Below are 13,491 nucleotides of genomic sequence, written 5' to 3'. Positions count from 1 at the left end.
CATTTGGTAAAAAATGTAAAAGAGAAACACCACAATCAAATATTTATTAAATGAGTATTTTAAATGACCAACACTGTCCATATTGACAAGAAGAGATGTGTAGACACTTAATTTACCCAAACTTTCCTATATCTTTATCTGTAAAAATAGTGAGAGTAACAGCTGATCATGCAGATTTGTAGGAAATATTAGAATTAATGTCTGCAAGGCACAATGCCTACTACCCAGGAGATAATCAATAACCAACAGTTAATTCCTATCAAAATATTAGGCAATTTATTTCTGTTTGTGAACCAAAGAATCTAACGGACTTTACAACAGAAGGAGTGCTTCAATCTAAATAGATAGAAGACTCAAGGGAGGCTGCACAGGTGAGAGTTTGTAGAAAATGCCTAACCAATAATCCAGAAGAGCTCTCACTCTAGGAAAAGTAAGCAGCAGGTACAGAGATATGGCAAATACTAATAGTTCAAGAACTTAAAAAACAAACAAACAAACAAAAATCAATGAAAACATCCTTTTCATAGGGCAGAATGAATTAGGCTTATGCTTGGTTCGGAGTTGTGTGAAACATCAGAGGACAAGGAAATGGACAAGGTGCCTGAAGAAAGGGGTAGTCCAGACTACTGAGTCCTATTTTACAATCAGGAGAGCAATGTGTTTCCTTTTTGTCAACTCTCTAGAAATCTATGTGGTACCCTTGACAATAAATCAAAGTTCATAAGTCAGCTGCCAATATTCATATTTTCATTTCATAAATAAATGTCAAGCCTGAATTTTATGGAAACAAATATGTAAAATTCCACAAGTAAAATTTTACATACAATAAAATCAACAAAAATGACTGAGGGGCTTCCCTGGTGGTGCAGTGGTTGAGAGTCTGCCTGCCGATGCAGGGGACACGGGTTCGTGCCCCGGTCTGGGAAGATCCCACATGCCGCGGAGCGGCTGGGCCCGTGAGCCATGGCCGCTGAGCCTGCACGTCCGGAGCCTGTGCTCCGCAACGGAGAGGCCCGCGTACAGCAAAAAAAAAAAAAAAAAGACTGAATATCTACTTGTAAAACACTCTCCTAGGAGTTAGTTTACTACCTATCTTCATGATGCAAAAGGTGTTAAATTGAAATTTCTTTTCAAAGGTACTGACTTAAACACAGCATTTAAAATGTAATAAGCAAGTAGATGCTCAATGGAGATATTTTCATTAATAATCATTCATCCTTCTACAGTTCATGATGCTTGGCAGAATCATCATCTATACAGTCTCCCCTAATCTAGAAAGTTCAGAAGCCATTCTCAACTTTTCTCTCTCAAAATGCAACATCCAACACCAAGCCACCACCTGTGCCTGGGTTCAACCTAATATCCAGGATTTTTTCTTTAACAAACATTTTGAAATAGAGAAGAACAGTTTTTTTAATCAGGTGTCAAAGGAACCTTCAAAAAGAATGAAAAAGAAATCAGAAGGAAGATGAAGTAGCCAGGATGTCACTGACTCTACTGAAAGTTTCAGCAATTACATTTGGAAGAGTTAGCATGCCTAGAACATAACAAATGCTTTCTGATAAAACGTAAAGGCCAAAAGGCCGAAAGCAAAGTTTAAAAAGAACCTCTCATTTCAATGACTATGACCAAAAAAGTTCACCAAGAATATCATATTTTCCTAAAACACCTGATGCCAGGAACTGGCAAAAATATCACTGGAACTAAAATATGGCTACTTGTTAAAAGGTAATGTTAATAATAATAACTTTTTCAAATTAAGGTTTGTTACTGTGGATGACAGAAAACTCTGAAATAATGTACATGATTATCATGCCCATTTCATACCTAAGGATATATTCAGAGAAGTCATGCAACTTGCCCTAGTTGCAACCAGCTAGTGGTAGAACAAAGACCAGCTCTCAGGCTTTCTATCACTATGGTCAGAAGACGTAACAAGTTGTGAACTTACAGACTTGGGTTCAAATCTTTTTCTTTTTTTAAATTTATTTTTGGCTGCATTGGGTCTTTGTTGCCTCTAGTTGCAGCGAGCGGGAGGCTACTCTTTGTTGTGGTGTGTGGGCTTCTCATTGCAGTGGCTTCTCTTGTTGCGGAGCATGGGCTGTAGGAGCACGGGCCTCAGGAGTTGTGGCTCGCGGGCTCTAGAGCACAGGCTCAGTAGTTGTGGCGCACGGGCTTAGTTGCTCTGTGGCATGTGGGATCTTCCCCGACCAGGGCTCGAACCCGTGTCCCCTGCACTGGCAGGCGGATTCTTAACCACTGTGCCACCAGGGAAGTCCCAGATTCAAATCTTAGCACCTTAATAGGTGTGTGATCCTGGGCACACAAGTTCCATTTCCTTAATCTTACGCTGGGAAGTCATATAATCTACTTATCAGAATAAAAGAAATTATATGTAGAGCACTTAGCTTTAAACAAAAAGCTTTCAATAAGAAGTACGTATTACTATTTTTCTTATTCACTCTATTAGAGCAAATTTTAAACATAGCAATTACTTCAGCCTTCTAAATCCATGATTTGGCAGCCATTTAAACACAAGGATCATCACTTGATAAATACCAACTATCCACAAAGAGTAGCTAAGAAATTTATTAATAGGGATCACCCATTCTGTCAACAAATTATCTGCTGAATTCCCTATGCATGTGGTACTAGAATTGTATCTATTGCAAAGAAAATCATGCATTAACTTACAAAAAAAATCTGACTATGAAAATACTGACCCAGGGGCTTCCCTGGTGGCACAGTGGTTAAGAATCTTCCTGCCGATGCAGGGGACACGGGTTCGAGCCCTGGTCCGGGAAGATCCCACATGCCGCAGAGCAGTTAAGCCCATGCACCACAACTACTGAGCCTGCGCTCTAGAGCCTGCGAGCCACAACTACTGAAGCCCGTGCGCCTAGAGCCAGCCCGTGCTCCGCAACAAGAGAAGCCACCGCAATGAGAAGCCCAAGCACCACAACGAAGAGCAGCCCCCGCTCACCGCAACTAGAGAAAAGCCTGCGCGCAGCAACGAAGATAACGCAGCCAAAGGTAAATAAATTTTTTTAATTAAAAAAAAAAAAAAAAATACTGACCCAGAATAAACTAGCTAGAATTTCAAGACCTGTGTTTTTCCTATAAACCTGTAAAATCTAAAAAATTGAACATACACTCTCTTACTAAAACCGATAAAAAAGCAAAAGATTCTTATTTGGATCATTATCATATGTACATATATGAGCTGGTGTTTCTCCTCAAAAGACAGCTTTAATTTGACGATACTTATCAAAAGCCTAAATGCTCACTTTATTTGCTTGGGGAAAAAAACTCCATTTCTAGGACTTTATTCCATGGAAATAATCATGGACTTATGCAAAGAATATTAATCTTATTTATAACACCAAAATATGGCTAAGTTATAGTTATAACTTAGTTACATAAATATAACATAAATAATAATGGACTGGTCAAAATAAATGAGATACTCTAATAGATTTAAAAACATTAAATAACATGGAAGAGTATAACAAGATGCAAAGCCATGTGGACAGCATAATCCCAATTTTATAAGAAATTAATTAAATAGTGAATGACAGATACCAAACATTTATATTGCTTTTTTTCTGACAGGAGGATTTAGGGGATTTTTTTTCCTTCAAGTAATCCAATTCACCACAATTTTCAGCAATAAATAGGTGTTATCCTAGTAAGCAAGAAAAAATGGCCTATCTAATATAAAAAGACACTTAGTATTGTAATTAACTATCCTTTCTCATCTTGGTTAAAAAGCTTACTCTAAGTTCAAAGAGATAAAATAGGTATAAGATTTATGTCTAATTCAACAGATGTTACAATATATATAAAATAAACAACAAGGATCTACTGAATAATACAGGGAACTATATTCAATATCTTATAATTACCTATAATGGAAAAAAATATGAGAAAGAATATATATACATACACACACATATACATATGTATGTATATATGTAGGTATAACTGAATCACTTTGCTGTACACCTGAAACTAATACAACACTGTAAATCAACTTACTTCAATTTTTTTTTAATTGATGCTATAAATAAGCAATCTGAAGAACTAGTATCTCCCCTTTGGTAGCAAACTACTTAAAGAGAGAGCCAGAAGTGATGTGAGAATGGTGCTTAGAAAGTAACTACAGTATCAAAGAAAGAAAACTTTACTATCAGTATGAATATTCACTTTGCCACACTTAACTGGAAAACCCTCTAAGCAGTATTACACGATATGTAATACGATTATCTCAACTAGTCACAATGAACAAGGACCTGATATGTAAAAGACATTCAGTAAGGCACAGTCAAGTCTGAGCATGAACTCAAATACCACACAAGGGAACTCACCCATTCAACATTCACAATTTCTCTATCAGGGACAACACTACCTTTTAACTATATACAATAACTAATATGCGCATTTAGGTGGTATAAATTTTGTTTACATTTACCTGCTGCTGCCCTTGCTGAGCCTGTGGGGTGGTCTGTTGATTAGCAGAATTTGTTGCTGCGGCAGCGGCAGCAGCTTGCTGCTGGAAAAGGCTGGCGGGGTAGACTCCCCAGGGAGTAACTCCATAATACTGGTGAGGGACCACAGCCGGGCCTAAAAAATAGCAAGTTTAGACTATTAACAACCATCTCAATTTCCAAAGACAACACCTGACTCAGCAGACACTACTGTAAAATATTAACTTAATATATTGATTCATTCTAGCTAATCATGAATTCCATTTTTAAAAAACAGAAAATATTATACATGATCCCCACACCAAAGTCTTTTAAAGTCAGTAATATACTCCAGGCCTAGAGGAAGAAGCTAGTGAAGGACCAAGCATTGGAGATACTGAAAGAGAGCATAAGTGATAGAAGCTGGAACGGGTACGTGTAAGAACAGATGGAGGAATTGGCCTTGCTCAAGAAGGGAAATAAATGTAGAGTTTGTGTGCTTAAAGTGATGGAACACAGCAAAAGATTAAGTTGTACCCTGCTTTCAGTGGTAAGGATGGCACCTGAGGTGACTGATAGGGACAGGGATCTTGGTGCTTCATTAACTCCAGAAGCATGAAAATCCATCAGCTGTCTAACAAAGCCCAAGCACGCCACTGAACGTCCACGGCTCAAATTCTAAGAGGCTTGGTTTTCCTATTTCTAATGTCACAAAAAGCATTCAGCACAACTACATTCAGACATTGGTATATGAAATTCAAATTTGTCAAAGCTGAAAACAAGCAGAAATAAAAAATATAACACCTTGACTTCTTACAGACCTGAGTATGCTATACAAAACTAAGCATTCTGGGCTTCCCTGGCGGCGCAGTGGTTAAGAATCCGCCTGCCAATGAAGGGGACACGGTTCGAGCCCTGGTCCGGGAAGATCCCACATGTCGCGGAGCAACTAAGCCCGTGTGCCACAACTACTGAGCCTGCGCTCTAGAGCCCACAAGCCACAACTACTGAGCCCATGTGCCACAACTACTGAAGCCTGCGCGCCTAAAGCCCGTGATCCACAAGGGAAGCCACGACAATGAGAAGCCCACGCACATCAACAAAGACCCAACACAGTCATAAAATAAATAAATTTATTTTTTTAAAACAAACAACAACCAAGCATTCTGATTTAGCCTAAATAATCTGTTCACCCTCTTTGGAAACAAGCTACAGCTGCAGTCTCTGCCAAACAGAACATGCAACAGAGAAGTAACAGAGCTATGCAGAAAGCAACCTGGAAGGGGGCAGAACTCTAAACCACAGAATTCTCTGAAACTGGTGGCAAGAAACACCAAGGCTTATTTGCCAACTAAGACAAGGGCTCAAAGCCAGCTTCTCACATCTGCTGGAACACATCTCTAATAAGAGCCTGCTTAGTTAAAGCACAGTTTCAAATATTTGCAACCTGATTAAATAATTACTGCACTTTTCAGTGAAGTTCCATAAAGCTGTTTCAAATATATCCATTCTGACATAGTAGCCAACCCTGTAGAAATATGTACTTCATTAAGTCAAAATAAATTGGTAAATGTTTTTTGTTTCCCCATTAAGTTCTAAAACACAAGTGAGTCAAATTATATCACTGTCCAATATTATTCTGACATTTCTAATTCGGTATTTTCTGTATCTGTGGTCTTAGCCAAGATCATGAAGCTCTGTTCATAAAGATACCCACTGTCAAACACAGGGCAAAATGGTTCAAAATGAAGGTGCTGCTTAGAAAAACTATGCTACAAAATAAGGTATTTTTAAATAATAAATAGGCTGAAAAATTTTCAACACATAGGCATCTGAATAGTCTAAAAACAATACCTCCAAGTAGGAGAGAGTGGTGAGCCCCCAAACTCAGCTGACTATTGTTTATAAAGTGGGGTGGTCTTGGGACAGTTAAAGAAAGAATGAAGAAGAACACAATGAAGACTACCTGCGTCTTAGTTTCCTCACCTGCAAAATGGGTGTAATAGATGTTAGGGTGTTGTCACATCTGTTGTTAAAGGTTGGGGTGCAACCTGCAGTGACAGTCCCAAGGCTCCCCCAAGAGTCAACAAAAGCAAACCTCTACTGTGCACAAAATGCTGTTACAATAAACAACTGCACTGTCCTTTAAGTTTTCTCAACTGGCATTTCTACTACTTTCCTTGGTCATGTGGCTCATGACACAGAGTTTAGGAAAATAGCTCAGGGTGCATCATTAATTGGGCTTGGCTCCTCAGGATGCCTGCTTCAATTCCTGTGTGATTAACACTCCACAAGAATATGCAGTTTCACAGTTTGTGTAGTTAACATTTCTGGCTCTCTGTGAAATCCCTTAAGTCATTTTCAGTCTGGCTCAGCTGGTAAGTACAAAAGCAAGATTCTCATCACCAAACTATGATCTCAGTGAGGAGAAGTGTGTCATCCCTAAGACTAGTTCTTTGTTTCAAATAACATATAGTAAGTTAGTAAAGTCTGCAGAGGAAAGAAAGTACAGAGAAGACAATTCAGTATAACACAGACATTGTATACTACAGTGAAGTGCATGCATAGGCTTTGAGCTAGAGCTGGCTCAAACCCTAACTCTACAACATTTAAACTGTGTGACCCCTACTACCCAAAGCAATCTACAGAATTAATGCGATCCCTATCAAATTACCCATGACATTCTTCACAGAACTGGCACAAATAATCCTAAAAATTATATGGAACCACAGAAGACCCAGAATTGCCAAAGCAATCCTGAGAAAAAAGAACCAAGCAGGAGGCATAACCCAGCCAAACTTCAGACAATATTATGAAGATACAACAGTAATTGAAACAGTGTGGTACTGGCAAAAAAACAGACATATGGAACACAAGAGAGAACCTAGAAATAAACACACACACCTACAGTCAATTAATCTTCAACAAAGGAGGCAAAAATATACAGTGGAAAGAAGACAGTCTCTTCAGCAAGTGGTGTTGAGAAAGCTAGACAGCCACATGTAAATAAATGAAGTTAGAACACAGTCACACCACACTCAAAAATAAACTCAAAATGGCTTGAAGACTGAAATATAAGACATGACACCACAAAACTCCTGGAAGAGAACATAGGCAAAACATTCTCTGACATAAATCATACCAATCTTTTCTTAGGTCAGTCTTCCAAGGCAATAGAAACAAAAATAAACAAAAGGGACCTAATCAAACTTACAAGCTTTTGTGGACTTCCCTGGTAGTCCAGTGGCTAAGACTCCATGCTCCCAATGCACGGGGCCCCAGTTCCATCCCTGGTTAAGGAACTAGATTCCACATGCCTCAACTAAAGACCCCACAAGCCGCAACTAAGACCCAACGCAGCCAAATAAATAAGTAAATATTAACAACAACAAAAAAAACTTACAAGCTTTTGTACATCAAAGGAAACCATAAACAAAACGAAAAGACAACCTACAGCCTAGGAGAAAATATTTGCAAATGAGGAGACTGACAAGGGCTTAATTTTCAAAATATACAAACAGCTCATACAACTCAACAAAGGCAACAAAAAACAAACAACCCAACAGAAAAATGGGCAGAAGACCTAAAGAGACATTTTTCCAAAGAAGAAATACAGATGGCCAACAGGCACATGCAAAGATGCTCAACATTACTAATTATTAGAGAAGTGCAAATCAAAACAACAATGAGGCGCCATCTCATACCAATCAGAATGGCCATCATTAAAAAGTCCACAAATAACAAATGCTGGAGAGGGTGTGGAGAAAAGTGAACCCTCCTACATTGTTGGTGGGAATGTAAGTTGGTGCAGGCACTCTGGAAAACAGTATGGAGGTTTCTCAAAAAACTAAAAATAGAGTTGCCATATGATCCAGCGATTCCACTCCTGGGCATATATCCAGACAAAACTACAATTCAAAAAGATACATGCACCCCTATGTTAATAACAGCACTATTCACAATAGCCAAGATATGGAAACAACGTAAATGTCCATTGACAGATGAATGGATAAAGAAGATGTGGTACATATATATACAATGGAATACTACTCAGCCATAAAAAAGAATGAAATAATGCCATATGCAGCACCATGGATGGACCTAGAGATTATCATACTAAGTGAAATAAGTCAAGAGAAAGACAAATACCATACGATATCACTTATATGTGGAATCTAAAATATGACACAAATGAGCCTATCTACGAAACAGAAACATAGAAAATACACGTGTGTGTGTGTGTGTGTGTGTGTGTGTGTTGGGGGGGTGCCAGCGGGGAGGGATGGATTGGCAGTTTGGAATTAGCAGATGTAAACCATTATATATAGAATGAATAAACAACAAGGTCCTACTGTATAGCACAGGGAACTATAGTCAATATCCTGTGATAAACCATACTAGAAAAGAATTTTAGGGACTTCCCTGGTGGTCCAGCGGTTAAGACTTCATCTTCTAATGCAAGGGGTATGGGTTTGATCCCTGGTCAGGGAGCTAAGATCCCACATGCCTCAAGGCCAAAAAACCAATGCCTCAAAGCCAAAAAACCAAAACATAAAACAGAAGCAATATTGTAACAAATTCAGTAAAGACTTTAAAAATGGTCCACATCAAAAAAACAAAACAAATAACAAAAACCTTTAATAAATAAAATTTTTTAAGACTGTATATATGTATAGCTGAATCACTTTGCTGTATAGCAGAAATTAACACAACATTGTAAATCAACTGTACTTCAATTAAAAATATACAAAAATTTTTAAACAAAAATTAAAAAATTTTGCACAAATAAAACAAGGTAAATATGGGATATTACAGATATATTAGTTAACTCGATGGAGGGAATCCTTTCACAATGTATACATATATTAATGTTGTGTACTCTAAATACATTACAATTTTGTCTGTCAATTATATCTCAATAAAGCTGGAGGGAAAAGTAGACACTAAATAAATAAATCGTGTGACCTCAAGCAAGACAGCTCTCTGAGCCCCAAATTCCTAATCTGAAAAGCCATCATCCAACAATTCATATGAATGAAAAGCACTCACTAGCAAACAGTTAATAAGGGTTCAATAAACATTAACGGTAATTAGCAAAGATTCTACTTCCCCTAAGGGCAACAGGGGCAGAGAAATTATACTACATATGTTCCCATCACAACCCATGCCAAAATGTAAACAATTCTAAAGAAAATATGAAATTCTATGCTGCATTTGAGTTCATAATTACAAATCATATGCTATAAAATATGTGAAATCTTACAAATAATATTTAGTCACAATTAACATGACTTGGGATGTCTCCAAAGAATATTTACTTTGGAAGACATTAAGTCTGTCCTAATGTTGAATTCAATCTACCATATATTTATGATCGCACCATGTTGACAGCTACTGTGCCACACAGAGTCAAGTAACAAAAGTGCCTGCCTTTAAAAGAGTTCAGTCTCAAAGGGGAAGAAAACCCAGCCATGTACACGTCCACAAGCATATAAATACAAAGTGATGATCAGAGAAAGAATAGGGAAAGGTCAGCAAAGGAAGGCTTTCTAGAGGTGACAATAGCAGCTAAGAAGCTTCCCAGGCAAAGAATGGGGAAAGAGTTTACTTTAGAGGACTAAGGAGACCATAATGTCCAAAGACGCAGAGGCCTAAACCAGTGTGGTATGTGTAGCAAACTAAAATCAATTTAGTACTGCTAGAATGTACGGTATGAGCCAGTGGGAGCCAATCTGAAGGGGGAGAAAGTGGTGCACATGTAGAGACATCCATATAGTCGTGGAGAGATCCCTATACATAGTGGGTCCAAATCCTCACTAATCCTCATAATGTCATGGCAGTTCCTTAGAAACACTGATTCCAAGGAACAACCCACCACCATCACCACCACCACCCAAGTAGTTTGGAATGACCAGCCATACTGACATTAACTGCAGTATGCTATATTAGAGTGGGTAAGACAGAAATCAATGAAGGGTTTAAGTAGAAGGATAAAAGGGTAAGATTTGTGGTTGAGACAGTTTTCTTGAACAATCTAGGTGGATGAAGAAGGGGAAGGAAGGAACAAAACTGAAAATACGTAAGAGAGTAGCTTCCCTGGTGGCGCAGTGGTTAAGAATCCGCCTGCCAATGCAGGGGACACGGGTTTGAGCCCTAGTCCGGGAAGATCCCACAGGCCGCAGAGCAACTAAGCCCCTGCACCACAACTACTGAGCGTGCACTCTAGAGCCCGTGCTCCGCAGCAAGAGCCCGTGCTCCACCTCAATGAGAAGCCCGCGCACCACAACGAAGAGTAGCCCCTGCTCGCCACAACTAGAGAAAGCCCGTGCACAGCGACAAAGACCAAATGTGGCCAAAAATAAATAAATAAATTAATTAATTAATTAATTAACTTAAAAGAAAGCACATAAGAGAGAACAGCTGTAAAAGTCTACGTAAAGATTAAACGGACCTGGACTAGGGTAGACTAGAGGTAGTAGGAAGACCTGAGCAAGAGGAGAAATTCCCGAAATATATATGAGCAACTGGTGCCTTAGTGATCAAAAATATCTATACAGTAACACAACATTGTAAATGAACTATATGTCAAATAAAAATTAATTAATTAATTTACAAAGGAAGTGGCCTAAAGGCATTTGCACCACGTAAAAAAACAAAAAACAAAAACCAAAAACTATACAGGAGGTAGCTGATTAACCTGCCTTTAAATGTGTTCACGTCTGTTACAGCTAAGCAGAGATGTCTAACTGGCCGACAGATGGTCCTGGAAATCAGGAGAGAAATCTCCACTGGAGACATGGATTGGTGAAAGAGTATAAAGAATGCGTGCCCATCAAAATGACTTTTTAGCAGGTGAGAAAATCCCTCGTGTGGCAGAATGTCTCACCTAGTGTCGCTGCTGCAGCCAATCCAGCTGTGTAGGGGTCCGTCCCTGGGGGCGCAGCACTGATGATGTATGGGTTGGGGACAAACGCAGCGGGAGCTAAACCTGCTGAAAACATACCTGTCAGTAAAAACAAACTTGACTAAAAGTGCAGCCCTACCAAACACCTACACAGTTTGGCTAATCATTCCAGGCTGTAGGTGAGGAAAAAAAGAAAAAAGAGAAGATAGGATAGGTTGAGACTAAAATGGAATTTTAAGAAGATAAAATAATCCCTGTACTAAAGATTATGGTGACATCTATCTATCGTCTATTTTTTTTAGCCTTTGCTAAAGACGTACAATTAAAACTGCTATGCAGTTTTTCATTCAGCACAATTTCTAAAAGACTATAAAAATTACATTATAACAGGCTAAAACAAAGCAATTTAAAAGACTTTGTAATGGGATAGAAGGACTTATTTCCATTTAAACAATTTTCCAGTTTTCCTCAAAGAAGATGCATGCATATTTATAAAGACTGCTATCTACAAGTATAAATTAAGTAAGACCCAGGCAAAGGCCTTTATGCCTAGACTTAATACTGCTGACCCTTTGACAAAGCAGGGGTTAGGGGTGCCGACCCCTACGCAGCCAAAAATTCATGTATAACTTTAAAGTCAGCCCTCCATAGCCACATTTCTGCATCAACGATTCAACCAACCGAGGATCAAGTAGTACTGTAGAACATTTACTGAAAAAAAATCTGAATATAAGTGGACCTGTGCAGTCCAAACCCATGTTGTTCAAGGGTCACCTGTATATCTAGGTTGGAAGCAAGTCTTTTCTTCCACAGCATTCCACAATCCATGATTGGTGATCTTCTATCTATTCAATCGTGTCATTTTAACACATTAAAAAAAAAATTTCTACTTGTAAAGCACTTTGTTTCAAAGAGACCTGAAAAAAGTGGGGGAGGGGTGCAGGGAGTCTAGGCAATAAGACAAAAATATGCACATCAAAACATTAATAAGTGCAATAGGAAAAGGGCAAAGCTACTGTACTTTAAAATACTTTTTAAAATTTTCAATACATGCTACTTGGAAAACAGGCTTATAGGTACTACTTGCTACTCAATAAGATGTGACATTGATATATCCATAGTCTACACAAGCCCAACAAGCACAAAATTACTGTTATTTGAGTTCATCCAAACCTACCAACAGAGTTGATGCTACTTTAAATACTGAAACAGCTGAGGCAGAGCAATAACTGGATACCAAGAAATCTTATCAGTTGAGGTCTAGAAAAATAAGAATGTTGCTAAAGACAACTGGACAAGAGTAAGAGGCCATTTATTGTACCTTGAGGGATTTGTCTGGACTTTTTGACAATCAGTCTGCTGGGTTCCACAGCAGCCGCTATCCTAAAATGGGGTCACCCCTATAAGGGAGCTTTCAGCTCAAGGACTTACCAATGTGGGGTTGATGCGCGGCTGCCAGCGCGTACTGCTGCTGCTGAGCGGCCGTCAACTGTTGGACAGCAAGTGCGTTAGGTCTTTGGAACAGCTGAGGGAAGAAAAGGACATGATGAGGTTAGAGAACCTGTCTTGTGAAATAATTTTAAAACCTCTCTGAATAAAAATTTCCACAAACCCTTGTTTAGACATGATGCTTTAAACAAAAACGTTCACATGTTCTACTCCATTCCCTTGGTATCTATGATGCTTCATAGTTCTGTTTTCCCTCTCTTGCTTTACCTTAGTTTGGTGTGCCCAGTTCCCGTGTGCTAACTACTCACAGGTTATATGTCCCCTGAACCACAAACATACATACAAATGCCCTAAGAGCTATTCCAGGTCTGAGGTTGCTGCCTGATCCAGAGCAACTTAAAAACTAAATGAGTATACTTCAAATGACTTACCACGTTGCACCGAGTGCTGTTACCTCCCTTCAGTTCCTTTACGAACCCCACAAACACCTTGAATTAATTCTCACCTATTCACATTTTGGAGTATTCATTTCATCCTCTGGCTGCCTCTTCTTGGGGAAATTATATTGGATACCTTCCTCAACTAGTGGCTTATCATAATGGGTAAACTGGACAACTGTGCAATTTTGGGGGGCTCCCGAGTTTCCTAGAATACCAATTCTTTTATACATAA

The 13,491-nt window shown here is 38.8% G+C and overlaps 1 protein-coding gene and 1 non-coding gene across 18 annotated transcripts in view; both read right to left on the bottom strand.

Moving 5' to 3' along the window:
- Nucleotides 1-13,491, bottom strand: part of PUM1 (pumilio RNA binding family member 1) — a 128,130-nt gene that overhangs the window by 37,853 nt on the left and 76,786 nt on the right. For 11 of the 17 annotated variants that reach the window (XM_007128473.4, XM_028487001.2, XM_007128475.4 and 8 more), the window contains 3 exons: nucleotides 12,802-12,895; nucleotides 11,353-11,469; nucleotides 4,472-4,623 (listed from right to left, as the gene is read on the bottom strand). In XM_007128473.4, coding sequence (XP_007128535.1) covers nucleotides 4,472-4,623; nucleotides 11,353-11,469; nucleotides 12,802-12,895 — 363 coding nt within the window. The remainder of the gene's footprint in view (nucleotides 1-4,471; nucleotides 4,624-11,352; nucleotides 11,470-12,801; nucleotides 12,896-13,491) is intronic. The other 6 variants (XM_007128476.4, XM_007128483.4, XM_007128484.3 and 3 more) reach the window with 2 other exon arrangements.
- On the bottom strand, nucleotides 6,832-6,914 carry LOC112065360 (small nucleolar RNA SNORD103/SNORD85). Its single transcript, XR_002891987.1, has one exon. It is a non-coding gene; the product is annotated as a small nucleolar RNA SNORD103/SNORD85 (small nucleolar RNA).

The sequence above is a fragment of the Physeter macrocephalus genome, chromosome 3 (assembly GCF_002837175.3).
Source record: "Physeter macrocephalus isolate SW-GA chromosome 3, ASM283717v5, whole genome shotgun sequence".
In the NCBI taxonomy this organism is placed as follows: Eukaryota; Metazoa; Chordata; class Mammalia; order Artiodactyla; family Physeteridae; genus Physeter; species Physeter macrocephalus.
Note: the sequence above shows the minus strand (reverse complement) of the source record. Positions and strands in the feature narration are given on the sequence as shown.